Source organism: Pholcus phalangioides, unplaced genomic scaffold (assembly GCF_987345545.1).
Source record: "Pholcus phalangioides strain wild (caught in Gottingen) unplaced genomic scaffold, Ppha-v1.0 ptg000007l_1, whole genome shotgun sequence".
NCBI lineage: Eukaryota > Metazoa > Arthropoda > Arachnida > Araneae > Pholcidae > Pholcus > Pholcus phalangioides.
This window is the reverse complement of record NW_028301600.1, coordinates 53,788,181-53,805,138: the sequence shown is the minus strand read 5'-3', so window position 1 is coordinate 53,805,138 and position 16,958 is coordinate 53,788,181. Positions and strand designations below refer to the sequence as shown.

The 16,958-nt window shown below is 33.6% G+C and overlaps 1 protein-coding gene across 1 annotated transcript; it reads left to right on the top strand.

Annotated features, from left to right (window-relative positions):
* The first annotated feature begins 505 nt into the window (after nucleotides 1-505).
* LOC149085491 (uncharacterized protein CG3556-like) lies at nucleotides 506-15,485 on the top strand. The gene is made up of 8 exons (XM_089233513.1): nucleotides 506-728; nucleotides 2,778-2,994; nucleotides 5,549-5,805; nucleotides 8,805-8,965; nucleotides 11,084-11,273; nucleotides 12,027-12,288; nucleotides 12,713-12,846; nucleotides 15,363-15,485. The coding sequence occupies exons 1-8, from the start codon at nucleotides 644-646 to the stop codon at nucleotides 15,425-15,427; spliced, it is 1,371 nt and encodes a 456-aa protein (XP_089089639.1). The 5' UTR covers nucleotides 506-643; the 3' UTR covers nucleotides 15,428-15,485.
* Nucleotides 15,486-16,958: the final 1,473 nt, after the last annotated feature.

Genomic DNA, 16,958 nt, shown 5'->3' with positions numbered 1-16,958 from the left:
CGCACATGATGAGCGGATAGCATGCGAGAAATAAAAAGCACCCATAGCTAATCAGAGACGAGAACTATTATTATTATATTTTTTAACATTGCATGTTCACAAGAGTTTGAAGTTTCCATTACAAGACAGCTCGCTAGTTTTATTTAATTATTTAATCATATTTTTTTTATAAAAATAATTTAAACAGAGGCTCATCTATGTCCATCTACGTCACCCCCACCCCCATAGATCCGTGCTTGGCTCCCATCAATGCAAAAAATTCATTTCATTTCTACATTTCTTAATTTATATTTGTTCTTTCAATCTTTCTTGAGCTACCGGGGAAGTCGCCATGTTGGTTACCTTGGATACGGTGTGTATGTCCCTCAAAGAAAGGGCGATCCAAAAAACCTCAATGAAATTACGGTAATATGGTCACGTAACTTCTAATAATCTTTAATAAATTGTTATTGTGAACACCGTTAGGTAGCGCGCAAATTAGTAATATAAAAAATAGACGTGATAGTGCAGGTGATTCAAACCATCCAAAACAAACTTTAGTCACTGATTTTCAAGTTTCGGTTACTTGCGTGTTGAAATATGTTGGTAAACATCTATTTTGATATGAAAGAAATCTGATCCTCCCCATAAAAAAAGTGAAATCATGGCATATTTTCAGATCGCCATTCTATTTTTTATGCCGTTTTCTACTTTTACACGTTTTGGATCCTGCACAAATAACATCAAAGGTATAAACATTTTATATTGATATATAAATATCAGGATATCGATTTAATTCATGAGAAGATAACATATATCTCTCCTGTTAAACGGGATAATTGTTATCTGAGATTTGATCATTGTAAACATTTCATGTTTCATCATCATTAAAACAGGATAACACATACCGAAAAGAGTGGGCAGTGAGTCAGAGACATATTTACGGGGGGGGGGGGCCTAAGTGCGCGGCTATTGTCCATTGTGGGAAAATTGTGTGATGAGTGGTCAGGAACATTAAACTAGGATCAGTGATGGTAACTGATGAGAAATTTCCCATATTCATGGGAAAAATTGGCCAAAATTTGTCCAAGTGGGATATTTCTTAACATTTGTGGGAAATTTTGAGAATTCATCAAACAGAGAGTTTTTGAAAAAAATGAAGAAATTATTTGCAATGAAATACTTTTCAATTGTAAAATACTTGATTACGTATTTTCCCAGCTGGATGGCAGCATATTTTTCGGATTGCATGGGAAAAATTTAGTCAAAAGAGAAATTTTTTTGATGGAAATTTTGCTGGAAGAGGTTACCATCCTAGTCTAGGACCGGAGGAGAGCGGCAAAATTGGTTTAGCTCATGGGCTGCAAACCCATTAATCCACCTCTGGCTTTATGTCGTTTTTAATTGCATTTGACCACATTTGATAGGGAGTGTTCTGTAACAAGGGTATGACAAGTCCCAAATGTTTTCTCTTACATGTTTTACTTTTAATAAAATGACCACCCAGTTTTCAGTCATCCATTATTGAAGGAAAAAGTTGGGGGTCATTATAACGAGCATCAAATGTATTAGTTTTTCTGTGAGAATGGTAAGAGTTCAGTTTCAAAAGTTGAGACACATGAAAAATCATATTGTGCCTATTTCTTTTTTCTTATCCAAGACAAGTAAGTGAATAAGAAAATGGCCCCAGTAGCACAATGATATCGTTATGATATTGTACTGATACTGTTCCAACGTTGGAACATCAAATGAATATCGAATGTCGGAAAGAGGTTGGAAATCTGAGGCAAACACGAGTGGAAACTATTACGCAAAAAGAAATTGGCATAGCAGAATTTTCATGGCTATAAATTTGGTACATAAATGGCATAATTTGAACGGGTTTTGTATTTTCTTGTTGTGTTGTTGTAAAGTAAAAGTAAAATGGCCAAATCTTAAAAGACGGATACACCACGTAATTATGATATTGGGTGGGCAGTGATAGGATGTCTCAGAGTGAGCACAAACAGTCTGATGTAGTGGGAGCCCTGAAGTTGACTGCTACATTATTAACTGTCGGTGAATCACTATCAAAATGAAAGGACGGTGTCCCGAAAACGTGTGAGAGGACATCCAAGAGTCACAGCTATTCATAATGATCATCATTTGTGTTTTTAAGCCAGACATCGCAGATGTCTGGCCAAACAAACCAGCTTGACAACTTGGTTTGGAACTTGCAGCGTTGACAGAAAAAGCAGTATCACGCTAATCAGTTTCTCGACTCCTGGGTGAGGGTTACCTGTATGCGAGACAACCAGTGGTTGGCATCAGATTGATGCCCTTATTCCATTGGACTATGTTGAACTTGTCTCTAGGTCAACTTCTCTGAACCCCAACAATAGGAATATGCTTTACATGGATCATTCTTGGTTTGGCCTACACAGTAACTCCCGATGGATACGAATGTGGAAAATGCCTGGAAATTTTGGTACTTAATTGTACAGTTCGTACTTTATAGCGCCTTTCCGCTAGGGTTCCTGGATACTAATCATTGTGCTTTTTTTGTATAGCTTATGAGTTTTGCTACAGAATCCAAATTCATAATGGTCTTCCTATAATCGTAAGGGAGTGTTGTAGTAATGAAGTACCTATTTTTCCTGATGTCGATTCCACCTGGACATAGGGCCGCAAAAGGTTAAGAATTAAAAAAAAAAAACATCAACAGCTAGATTAAAATTTTTTATATAGGGTGGTATTATGCATGTTGATGATAGATTAGTAATAGACTTTTTGATAAATGAAGCATTTATTTATTTCAGACCTTCCACTTTTAAATGACGTGAACCATCTGCAGAAAAGAGTTGAAAATAACATTCTAGCAGAATTGAACGGAGACTTCGGTTGGGATCATGGAAAAACTCCATTTGCAGTTTCTGCTTTGAGTCTTTCAAATAATCACCTTTTCAGTTGTGGAAATTTGACTGGAACTCTAATTAAAAAAGAGCTGCAACTTGAACTGTTAAAGCATCTTCTAAGGTAGCAGTGTTTCAATTTTTGTTTTTCTGATTAATTATTAGTGTATATTTTTGAATGTGCATAAATATGTCATATAGCCAAATCATACTGGGAAAAAAAAAGAAAAAAGTTTTCCAGTAAGACAAACATTTTTTAAAAAAATCAAAGGGAAAAAAATATAAATAAGTCCAATTGCATGGGTCACCTTTAGGTATTTCTAATATGTGGTTAAATCCTGTCACTCATGCATTGGACCTACCGTAGAGTCACGAAAATTTGAGCTTCCATACGTTCGAGTTTCTGAAAATTTTCAAATTTTCTTTTTGAAGCCCGCTTTTATCCTCTTTTTTTTCCTCCAATAACCCAACTTCTTTATTTTTTTTCAATAGAATACTATGTACTATGTGTATGTATTGTGCAATAATTTCAGTTACAAAGGCTGAAAGCTATCTGCACTGTAATTGGCAACTGGTGTAATAAAATATTAGACTTCCTTGAATAGACATAGGCAATTTTAACTTTTGATGGGCGGTGATGGATTCTTGGTGATGGTGGACAATGGCATTGTTAGGCCCATGATTTAAACTTTTTCTGGGGGGGGGGGCCAAAAAACATATGCTCAATATATATATTTCACCTTGTTTGTCCACTTCTATTATATTTTTTAAAGCCCCGACACCCCCCCCCCCCAAATGGCGGGCCCAGGCATTGTTCCCTAATTGCTTATGTAAAAATATTGGAAAGGCAGTTGAAAGCTATCAGTGTCTCTGAGTCTTTCACCATCAATCCCATCCTCAACTGTTCTCAATCACTCATCTTCCTTTTCACATTGTTAATTTTTTTAAACACATCATATGGCATTTATATCTTATTTAAGAATTAAAAATACAATAAGTATGCTAGTACTGCTTTTGTTTGTCTTTTTTTGCATAAAACAACCATTTAAATCATTTTTTATTGTTTTTCGGATAATTTGATTTGATTTTTCGGTTTTTTGATAATCCGAAGTGACCTTGGTCCCATCCACCTCGGTAGAGAACAGGAAATCATATTTCCAGAGAATCCTCTGGAATTCTCAAAATCACTTATTTACAGTAAAACCATCTGGGTGGATCAGGGAGCACCGTGGTACTCGCAAGCAACAGGTTCAAGATGTCTGATCTAACCCCTTTAGCTTTGCAAATAGTTATAGATATTCTTCTGCCTCTACAAGGGCATACCCAGGATCTGATATTAAATTAACACGTCTGCGCTGTTTGTCAATTACTACACTTTAATTTCTCTTCTGGCAGAGGCAGCTGCCCCTCACTGGGTACGCCCATGTGCCTCTGCACAAGCAAATTTTTTTTCAGTTTTATATCATGGAAAATAGATGGCAATCAAACTCTGATGTTACACAGATTAAATGAAATTGAAAAAATGAAGGAAAACAGTACAAGAAAAAAAAAAACTACCAGAGAATAGGAAAATAATGAAAGGGGAAAAAAATAGAATATATATTTGTATGGCATCTATACGTCATTTTAAGAATTTCATCTAAAAAAATTCAAATCATCAGAGGATGATTAAGCAGTCTACTGCACTCATCATCTATAGACGGTGGAAGCCGTTTAATGGTGAATAATATAATCAGGGATCCCATTTTTGGTGATTTTCTGTAAGAGAAAATATTAAATTCATTTCATTGAATAAAGGAAAGAGAGGCACCACAATGAATATAAGAGTTTCAAGATTGGACAGAGTTCAAGCATGATATTTGAAACTAAAAGTTCATTCCTAAGAATGCTGTAAACATACAAATTTGAAATCCCTGGATTAGCAGTAGTAAAATCATGCTAAGTAAAATGCCTCTAATTTGGAATCAAAATCAAGAATTTCAATCAATGAAAATCAGCTGCATCAATAAAAAATTTATGTAATCATTCAAAGCTGATGCAGTAGTAAAACTTGTTTCATGTGATAATCAGATACAATAAAGTACTTCTGTATTTATGCTTATGCAGCTCACACTTTGAATTAAAATGTGTGACACTTTCACTTTGGCACACATGTTAGTGCAATGATTTATTCTGCAAAATAGCTTCATTATAACTCAGGTCTTTGACACAGCATCATAAGAAAATTTTTCTTTGACATAACACTTACAAAACAGTAAATTCAGATGGGCCATATTTCATTTCTTCTTACATCAACTTGTTATGCAAGCATAACATGTTTTCACATTAAATTACCAATTAGTGTCCTAAAGTTTCATATGACAGCTACATCCCTTCAAGGGCATTGCCCTTCTTTTCTATTCAAATCTGTCAAACAATGAGCGATAATTATTTTGCACAATGTATTTAAACCATATGATCAACCCAACTTTTATTGTATAAGACTAATACTTATTTAAGATACAGGCCAAAGAGTTCTTTGTGCTATTCAGTATAAAGACTCACATACAGCCACATTCAATTTTCATTTTATGATACTGATTCTAAAGATAACTGCAATGCTTTAATTGTTTTTAATTATTGCTTTCATTTCATGTATGATACACGTAACATGTTATCTTTGCTTATAAATAATTTAGAAAAAGAAATAATCATCTCTCCTCCGGACAACTTGCTACTTATATAATTGCTTTAAGAGCTCTGTGCATTGATCCCCATGATTTTTCTGGTGTGAATCTTGTCTCTATGATGCGCCATCAACCAATATCATCAGGATATGAAGAATCACTCAAGTTCTTAGCATTATGTATAACTGGTCATAAGCTCTCTAAAGAATCCATCTCTAATCTGACAAAAACATTCAAACCCGATCCTGAAAGTATCAGTGATGGATTGGGTGAGAATTTTTTTATACTTTTTTCTCAGCTTTAGTGAGTTTTCCATCAAAACTCAAAAACTCTTAGTTATGTATGTATTTCGTACTAGCCATCTCAGTATATTTCTGTATTTTTTTCTTTTGATATTAATTTAATACAGCAATTCCAATTTGTATTTATTCTGAAAACTTACTGGGTGTATTATATAAATAGTAAAAATTATATATATACAGCCAAATCTTGATTAGTCAAATATGCAGCTGTTGATGAAAAACTGAGTAATCATTAGTTCGACTCATTGAAAATTCTGATTTTAGAGGAGGGGAAAATATATTTCTAAATAACAGTGCTATTTATGAGTAACGTATTAGTAAACTACTGAAGGGGTGAAGAAATCTGCATGGATTTAATTCTAATGCAATCATATTTAATTACGGTATTGAATGAGAATATTATTTTAAAAAAAGCATAGACACACACATAGACGTACTGTATTATGAGTATGGATGTTTGCACAATTCTTGTATAAAGGAACCATGTAAAAAATTGAGAGACATATCTTGCACAAATAATGTCATTGTTTTCTAAAATCTATGATAGGGTATTAGAGTATTTTCTTTGGATTTGGATAATTTCCCATTTTATCTTGATAATTTGTTCATTTTTCCTTCCAAATCTAAAATGTTCAACTTTTACTTCACCATTTTTGAAAAAATCTATGCACAAGCAAGATTTGTACTGATGTTTGAACACTGCATTACACACACTTAAAACTCAGCAAAAGAGAAATGGCTATTTCAACATGATTAGACATGCTACAAAAGATTTACAAGCAAGTTGATTGTCATTGGTCAGTGTTTATCTAAATCAGTGATTGGCAAACTTTTTTAGGAACAGGTCAAATAACACAAAAAAAATTTTGTGGGCTGTATCAGACACTGTGATCCATAATAATTATGAATATGCCTGGTCCAAAAATATGTTTGTCCCGTCAAATTTTTTTTCTTTTTTGGAATCCTTAAAAATGAAGTGGAAGAATGTGTTGTATACTCTGACAACTGCCACGGTTTCATTGCAAATGAGAGACAAAGCAAAGATTTTCAATAGCTGGCTGATGCGAAGATGACTTTAAGAAAGAAAAAAAATTCCATTGTCCTTGCGGGTAATTGAACCCATGTCCTCTCACTTGCCCGGTGAGCGCACCAAGAATACAAAGGCAACAGACATCAATCTTTCCTTAGAGCTTATGTTTGTAGTTTTGGCCTGAGTTTGGTCTGACCATCCATGTAAGGTCCCGTTCAGTGCACACATGCTCTAAGGAACAATTGATGTTCATTGTCTGTGTAGTCTAGTGGTATAAAGGGCATCCAGCAAGTGAGAAGATGTGGGTTCGATTCCCTGCAAGGGCAGTTGAATTTTCTTTTTTTCCTAAATTCATCTTCTCATTAGCCAGCTGTTGAAAACCTTCATATGAATAGCAGAGAGTGACATAATCATTGGATGAGAGACAATGGTTTATACTTCACAACTGTGAAAAAATATATAAGTATATTTTGATAACTTTATGCATATTTATATTGCATGTGCAAAAATTGATCAATTTCTATTTAAATTCTTGCAACTGTATTTTCCATTGCAAAAGGGAACCCCACCTTCTTAAATGAATTTTTTTAAAACACTGGAACTGAAAACTTCTACACTATTATTTTGAAATTTGCGGCAGGCCAGATAAAATTTCTAAGCAAGTTGCAGTTTGCCCATCACTAATCTAAACCACAGGATATGGGCCACCAAATGGTTAGTTAGTAGTGTTTATCTGAAATAGTTCAAAAGGGAAGAAATTTCTTGAATTATGTTCGCCACACTTTTAATTCTTCACTGAGAAGGCAAATGCTATTTTTTATAATTCATCTCATACTCGAAAAATTCGACTTAAAGTAAGGAAACTTCGAAAATTAAGGAAAAATTCTAACACTAAAGTAATATTAAAGGTTGTGGGGCCACTTGAAATCACTGAAGTTAAACAAATATTTGACTCATTGGAGTTTGACTTATTGCAAATTGACTGTATATATGTTACAGTCACCAATAGTGATAGATAAATTTCACTACATTCATCAGTTTTACTGGTGATTATGCGTAATTCTCAAATGATATAGGTAAGTTTGATATATATTGAAAAATTTATCATCTCTCTTCTTTTCATTAAATGAGTTTATTGGTTTTGCTTATACATGATACTGCTTAAGCCTGAAGTGCGGCCAATTCGCGACAGGGCCAGCCACTTTGTGAATTGGCCAAGAGTTTTGACCAAAGTCTGAATTGCAGAAATGATTCAGACTTTATCCAGCAATTTCGCAAAGTTGCCAGAGATCCCTGGCCAAAGCTCGATGTGCTGATGTAAGGCGGCCTGGTAGGAGTCAAATCCATTTTCTTTTATCACCAATGTGTGATACATGCCTATATATAGCAGCTGTATTAGATGAGCTCCATGTGATGAGGAAAAAAAAGGAAAATTTGAGAGAGAAAAACTATAAAAATAATTTTATAAACATTTATTCTGCAAAATTTTAAAGAAAAAAATGATTACCACATTGTTACTGTGCGGTTTGATGGGTTGCCATAAGTAACGTAGACATAATTATCACAAACAAATACGCTAACTTGACAATGATCCAAAATCATGTCTTTTGTTATCCGACTTTAGCAAGGGATCACTGGTCATTTCATGAACTGGCCGGGTCAATATTTAATGAAACTGGCCAATTTGCAAAGTGGCCAGCCCCGTCGCAAATTGCCCAATTTCGGGCTTTGGCTGTAACATATACACTACAAATTTTTTGCCATAAAATTTGATTCCAGGGTTTTGGTTTGGTTCCAATTTGTGCTTATAAGTCTTTTTTTTGTTAAATAATTTCTCATCCACCAAAACTTTTCTTATGAGAAGACTTACTTAATTTTTTAATTATAAATTAAATAATGTTTCACTAAAATTCAAGTATGCTCAACTTCTTTTCAGATACTCAAGCAATGGCAGCACTTGCTATACTGTGTTCTGACAAAAAAAATCAAAATACATTCACATATGGTACACAGAAGGATATTGTCTCTCTATTTAAGAAACTTCAAAAGAATGACGGAAGCTTTGGTAACATTTATACTACTGCTCTTGTTACTCAGGTATCAAATGCTTTAATTCATTTTTCTGTTGGCTTATTATGTTTAACCATTTTTAAATGCCAAACTACATGAAAAACTTATAGTTTAAATTTCTAAAACATACATTTAGTGTAAGAGTATATGTCTATTATAAAGTTCCTGCTGAAAGTTTATGTAAATTTTGTACACCAAGGATTACATTATGGTATAGAGAACATAAAAATGTTTGGTGTAAATTTTTACTTTCACAGTGAGGGTTAAATTAGTGAATCACAAGGTAAAATTTCTACTGTTTAAGACATTTGTTGTTGTAGCAAATAAATGGAACATTACAAATATTTTGCACAATAATGATATTTTCCGCACTAAAGTAATCAGAAGTTTGCACAAATTTAATTTATATTTAGTTTATATAATGTAGTGTGGTGAAAAAATGTACATTTTGGTTCAGTTAGTCATCGTAGTCTGAAGAATCGCTGTCAGATACATCAACAGTACGTAATCGCGAATGCATGCATTTTTCTTCATCCCCTTCACATTTGCACATTTCTGTATATGGGAGTTGTACAGTAACACAAGAGCAACTCCCAGTTTGATAGATGTTAGTATTACAGCCACATGCAGTTAGTTCTATTATAGCATCTGGAGCAGGTGGTAAGTCGGTAATAACTGGAACAAAACATTTATCTTCTTTTTTCCAACCGTACAATTCTAGCAGAGGTAGAGCTGGCATCAATTTGATATCATTGGCCCAAGGCTAATGGCATCCAATTAGGATGTAGCATTAATCTTACACACAGACTCTCAGCTTCATTTGGACCATGATTTTTGAAGTGAACAGACATACTTTTTTCCGCTGAGCAACCGAGATTTAAGATTTAGTATTCAACCCAAGTGGGATCCTCGGTCAGCATGATTAGTAGTTAAATATTTTTCCTCTGAAGACGACACCCATTGTTTGTCAAAATGCATTGGGAGTTTTTGTATTTTTCATGTATTTGCCTTATTTGTTGGCATCTTTTTAAGGATCTTATTACTGTCATGTTTGTGTTTGTAGAACCAATAGGGACCTACATACCACAAATTACTGTGTAAACAATAATGTCCCTGATATTTATAAAAATTATTTTTTGTATTATTGGGCCTAATTTTTAAATAGCATTCACATAATGCAATATTTCTGTATGGACTGCCTAATAAACAGAGCCGGTCTAAGCTCCAATTTTTGTGCATGACACAGTGTGCCCTTCCCCCCTTCCCACACACACTATGAGCAATGTTAAGTAGACATATGTTAACTCTACACTGCTGATGTCACCGTCTGTTCAATTAGACAAGAATTCTGGAAATTTGTGAATTGTTTGGAAAAACCTCTGTTCAGTGATTTGTATAAATTCAAAAATAAATTAAACTTTTTAAGTATTCATCTTGATTGGCTCAAACTTTTCACCTGTGATGATTTGTACAATATAAAGTAATGAAAGCAATATATATATATATATATAATCCTGTTCATAAATGTTTTTATGGATTGATGAGTGCTTGATTTAATTTTGTAATCATACTATTTCTTCCACTAACTCTAGGAATTTTGAACTTCTTTTCCACTTCTAACTTTTTAGTCAACTTTCTTGCTTTGACTTGGTGACAACCCAAGTGTTATTGCATATTCTCACCTCTGTGCAGTTCATATGTGGGGGCAAATGTCCACCTCTACCTTCCAGCCTATGCCAATAGTAAAATTTTTTACTGAAGGGGGGGGTGATCGCCTCTATTGCCCCTCCCTGTATCTGCCTATGGCACAGTATGTATCATTTCCCAGATATGAAGAAAACATTGGTAGGAGCCAGTAACAGACGTCACTGCACCATAAAATAGCATTGATCCGGATTAATGCAATTTTATGGGTGGGAGCAATTGGTTGGAAGGTGCAAAAAATCAGGGAGCCTGGATATAGCAGAGAATATTTTATTTTTGCTCTGGGGGTGTGGTTGCCTCTTCTGCCTTTAATCCATCAGTGGTAGGAGCTAGTTTACTATACTTTAATATCTCAAACTATTCTTGTGTTTTATATGAAATGTTCTTTTGAAATTTTTTTTTACTCTTTTATATTTTACTGATTTAAGGATGTTTTCTAAGGTATTCATTGCTGCTGATGAACAGGATCGAGATGCCTCCATGAATTTCAGACACGCTCTTAAAAATATTAAAACTCATTACCTAGATGAAAATTTCAAGCACACAGTCATTGGTGATATCTTTGTACTTCCCGTGTTAAATGCCAAGTCATTAACACAACTGAGAGACAAGACATGCAAATGTCCATCAGGTACAGGTGATTCCAGTTATTTTTTAAAATTATATTATATGGTTTCACATTTATTATTAATTTTATTATTAAAGTTTCTGTATTACAGCTTATTATACTTATTATAGATTATTCAAACTATTTATGAACTTGATAATAAAAGTTTTTTGATTTTCGGGAGAGAATATTTTTCACTTTCATAATATTAATAATATCTTTCTGTTATTTTTGTGTGAAAGTGACTTGAATGAATTCTATTGATTCCAACAACCCCTGGGATATGTTACTATTTTTGGCTAAGTGAGAAGGTGGAGGATGACGTGTGGTGTAAACATTTGCTTTCTTATCCAAATATTTTTTTATTGATGAAAACTGCTGCGTAGTTGGAGAAAAAGTAATCAGTACCCGACATCTATTTAATAACTCCCACATTGCTAAAAATACATGCATTTCTTCATAAACTGATAGTTGCCTGGTTGAGTCAACGAAAAACCCAATAATTTAGTCAGGATTTGTGCAATTGTGAAGTATCATTAATAGAAACTTCCGTGAATACTTAAAACTCTGTTGAATTTTTTTTTATGATGAAAGTGAATGAATTTCAATAGGAAATATTACCTTAAATATTTTAGGAATGAATAACTTGTAACTTGTCTTAAACTGAAATTCTGATGATCCTTTACAGATGATGACTTTCTTTGATGCTAAACATGAATAATTTTTGCTTTACTTCCCTTGCTTAACTTTTTTTTAATACAGCTGAATTTTTTTTAGATGCAAAAAATAATGTGCAGTTGCAGAAAACAAATGACGTATGGACCTATTTGAATTCAGAAATTTTTGATGAATCAGTTACATTGGATGAAGCTACTCCGACTTCTGATGTTATTCCAAAAATATCTGTGACATATTCTCTGAGGATTTCTAATGGGAACTCTGGCTTAAGCATGAATATATCGACTGTGGTCTTTATGGATAAGGGAGAAACATTTTTAAATGTTATGGATAAAGCAGTTTATGGTGATGAAAGATATCTGTAAATTTAAAATTTTATATATCCACCTCTATGCAAAGAAAGTTATCATTTATGACAAGATATTATGCTTATGATTTTAAATCATGGATATATTTTAAATTTATTTGAATAAGGCCAGGATTACACTATGAAAGTTTTAGAAAAGTTCTTTCATGAAACTTAAAAAATGCAATCAATAAGCATATCGGTTCCATTTGAGCAAATGTAACTGATACGCTTATTGGTTGTTTTTCAAGTTTTGTAAAAGATCTTTTATCAAACTTTTTTGTGTAATCCCAGCCTATAAGAATAGTTTTTATCACATTTTTCAATCTTATAGATATATTATATTGGTGAGAGTTTTTAGTAATCTCATGTGGTTTGCTACAATTTCCCTCATTGTGTCTTATTTTGATAGAATCATTAACTACCACATTAATTGCAGGTACACCTCTGAAAATTGTACATTTGGAACATTCATAAATGGTATATCTGGCCTCAAGAATGATGCAAATTCCCATTATTATTGGCTGCTGTTCAAATTAAAAAATGATGGTAGTCTGATCAAGCAGAGTAAAGGTTGGTTTCAACAATTTTCTTACATTTATATAGTAATCTTTCCATGTTTGCATACGATTTTTCAATGTTACTCTATAGCACACATATACAGGGTGTATGAGAATCATCTTTATAACTTTAACATTCAATAAAAATAGAACTAAATAAGATAACAATGTTATATTGCTTCTACTTGTAATAGCAACACAAAGTTTTACTTACATTTTATTTGTAAAAAATTCACAATTGAATGAAGACTTGCAGTGACGTATCACTCAATAAAGAATTCCCAGACTGATGCAGTCCTATTCCATGGAAAGCTTAATCATCAGATGTCATGCTATGTGATTTTTTTGCTGTGGGAATACATTAAAGATCATGTATACTGTACTCTGGTAGCTGATATCAATGATTTGACAACAAGAATCACAGCTGACATTGCAAATACTAACGTAGATATGCTGGAGATTTCTTGGGAGGTATCTGATATTCTGAGCATGTCTAACTTTACCTATGTTGAATGTTCCTAACTATAAGTTCTTATTTGTAAACAAAGTTTGATTCAAATTTATCTGCAAACTGTCATCAATTTTCTTTTACAGATAAAGTTGTACAAAAAAATCTTAATGTGTTGCTGATATGTACAGGGTGCATTGAAAAGTCACTTTATCCTGGAATAACTCTCGAACCGTTGATCCTAGAAGCATACTTCCAATTGGGAAAAAGTATCCAAATAACGTGTAGACCTCAGAGACATCATTTATATTCTTTATTTTATTTTAATAACTATACAACCCTATGCAATATAAATAGGTCTAAACATTATTTGGATACTTTTTCCAATTGGAAGTATGCTTCTAGGATCAATGGTTCGCAAGTTATTCCAGGATCAATGGTTCACAAGTTATTCCAGGATCAATGGTTTGGGAGTTATTCCAGGATCCTATGCTTTCCTATGCACCTTATATACAAGCAACATAATTTGTTATCTTATTTATTTCAGGTTTTGTTGAGTGTCAAAATTGTGAAGATAATTCTCATGAAAATTCTGTACATATATAATTATATAAATTTTCTATTTTTATGTATCTTGTGGCAAAGGTTGCTGATGTGTGTTTTTTTATAATTGTAAATCATAAGGGACTTGAAGGGCATGGGTGCACCTGGGCATGGCTCGGGGGCTCAAGAGCAGAGGGGCCTCACAAAAATTATATCTGGTTGAAAGCTTCCAGAATTTGCCTGGTAGGGCCTCAGAAAAATGCCCCTGGGCACTTGGCCTGGGGGCCCACGATGCTCTTGCCGGGGGTATGAAGATGTCAATACGTATATATTTGGGTTTCCGAATTCCTGACATTTTGGAACCTTTGGGAATGGGAAATAGTATTTCCCGAGAACTCTCTCTGGAATTTCAACCTTGAGTTTAAACCTTGTTGGTGAATACCACCCTAAGACTCTCACCTACTGTACCAAAGGATGTTCAGAGGTGTTTCAAATTTGATACCTGCTCACTTAATGTCAAAATCTTTCTTTGTGTAGAGGTACACCAGAAATGATAGTAATATAGCCACTTGGCACATTGCTTCTACAGAAAGTCCCTGTGCCCTAGTACTGTTTTAAAGCATGGGCCAACCCGGGCCTCACAAAAATGAGATCTGGTTGAAATTTTCGAGAATTTGCCCGGTAGGGCCTCAGAAAAATCACTTGGTCCGGGGTCCCATGATGCTCTTAAGACGGCCCTGCCTGTGCCAAGCGGTTAGTGCATGAACCTCTTGGTCAGAGGCATGAAATGAAAAAGCTGTTCAAAATCAGCTATAAACAGGAAAGTGTGGGCTATCTACCACTTGTGTGCAGAAAATTACCATGGTGTAATAAAAATGATCAAACAGACTTCTTTTTAACTCAAGATTTCAGTCATTAAAATATGTAGCCTTTTAAGTTATGATATTAAATTCTTAAAACAGGGTAGCTATCAAGTTGCAATAAGATGAGAACAATAATGAGAATAATCTCATTGTCGTTGAGTTAGTTCCACTTTTTGATCTTGTGGAAGAAATTACATTCCCACACACAGCATGTGGTACCTGCCATGTTGAAATTTTTTTTTAAAATTCTTGTCTTCTTGGCTGATTGAGATACAGCTTTTGTAGTTTAAGGTATGAAAATTGCATTTCCCCCCTCCCCCCATTAGAGCTTCAACTCGGTTCCAGGTCTTTCAAATACGGTGAAACCTCACTATAATGATAAATCCCTCTACAATGATATTTTTTCAAGGGTTTTTTGGAAATGTAGTCTAATATTAAACTCTCACCTCTCAATATAACAATAATCTCTCTACAGCGATATTTTTTCTTTGTCTACAGAGTATTCTTATATAGAGGTGTCATTATAAACAAAAACTTATCAATAATGATTGAAATTGTCAATTTCTTTTCCCTTTTGATGCAAAATAATGTATTTATGAATAATTGAAAATTCAAAATGTCACAAATATGTGGGAAATTTTTATCCTCACATTTTTTTAAATGCTCTCTTTATAGGTGTGGAAGAGATTATACCAGATGATAAAGATCATTTTGTATTTATGTATACAAGATCAACATAGTAGGTTGTCTTACTATGACATAAAAATTTATGCAACAATAAATAATTTTTCATGGAAACTGAAGATTTCATGTTCATTTGTATTTTCGATTTACATTTTACTTTGATCAATCTACTGCCAATTACAAGGTAATTTTAGATACAAAATTCTGAATTGATAATCTATCAAAGGTTTGATGCATAAAAATTTCCTGATTTTGTAAGAGTTTTCTTACAAAGTAGCTTAACCTCATGTATCTGCAGGGTATACTGTGGCATTATCACAAATCTGTAGCCGAGGGGAGTTTCTGTCTATGGCCCTTAAGGGTCATTCAAGTATTACGTCAGCATCGATGGAAAGGGTTTCCGATTTGCTGACTTTTGATGGGGGGGGGGGGGTGTTTGGATGATGCTTACGTCATCAACCACCCTTTATGAAAATATGAAATATTCTTCATGGCATCTTACTTGGTGCGCCAAAAATGATAACAGGGTTCATACGGTGCTTAAATACTCCTTAAAAAGTCATTAATTTTCATATCCTTTTTAAGGCCCCTTAAAAACTCCTTAAAATCCTTCTAGCTGTTTCTAAAAAAAAGTCGACTTCCCCGCTATGCATTTTGTCCCCGAAAATCGGATTGTGGTAACTGCAGCTCGTTATTCAAATTATCGGCCCCTAATCGGGCTTTTCATCGTGAAACCCCGATCATATCCTTGATCGTACAGCTGAAGATGGTTTACTCTATCTAGTCCAGTGTTTCTCAACAACCGACCGCGGTTTCCGTTTTCAAAAGAAAAAAGATCGTCATTGTGTCAAATCCCGATGTTTCGTGGGTGGGAAAAACTCATTTCGTGAATAAGAGCTAGTCTGCCGAATTATGAGAGTTTAATTTGTAAATTTTGCCAAATAACGAGTGTTAAATCGCCAATGTCGCCAAATAACGAGTGTTAAATCGCCAATGTCGCCAAATAACGAGTGCTAAATTGCCAAACATCGTGTTGAATGTCCTGAAATTTTCTCTCATTTTGCAACAATTTCTTTCTGAGTACAACTGAAAAACAAGAAGGAAAATTGAAAAACTTAATTTTAAAGAATTTGTGTATGTGTTGATGCACTTTGAGCGAGAGGTGAATAAGGAGTTGTTGTGAAAATATAATTTTGTAAGAAAAATCTTTGTCAGCTGTGGATTTTTATTTTGAATAATTGGGGGAAGGGGGATGAATATCACTTTTAGAAATTTTATAATTTATGTGATGCTGTTATGAGTTATATAATATATTATACATATATATATATATATCAAATTATATATAATATATTATATATATATATATATATATCAAATTATATATAATATATTATATATATATATATATCAAATTATATATAATATATTATATATATATATATATATATCAAATTATAATGATTAATAATCAAAAAATGATTAATAATCTTTTTAAAAGTGGGACATATGGTGATGTTTATTCCGCTTGGTAAACAAGCGGTATGTATGTAGATTGATTATTTTATGAATTCTTTTGATGCTGGG

Excerpts from the sequence above, each read along its gene's own strand:
- LOC149085491 (XM_089233513.1), top strand. The coding sequence starts at position 644 with ATGGCATATTTTCAGATCGCCATTCTATTTTTTATGCCGTTTTCTACT. Across the intron at positions 8,966-11,083 it reads CTACTGCTCTTGTTACTCAG|GTATTCATTGCTGCTGATGA; the intron begins GTATCAAATGCT and ends ATGTTTTCTAAG. Across the intron at positions 11,274-12,026 it reads GACATGCAAATGTCCATCAG|ATGCAAAAAATAATGTGCAG; the intron begins GTACAGGTGATT and ends AATTTTTTTTAG.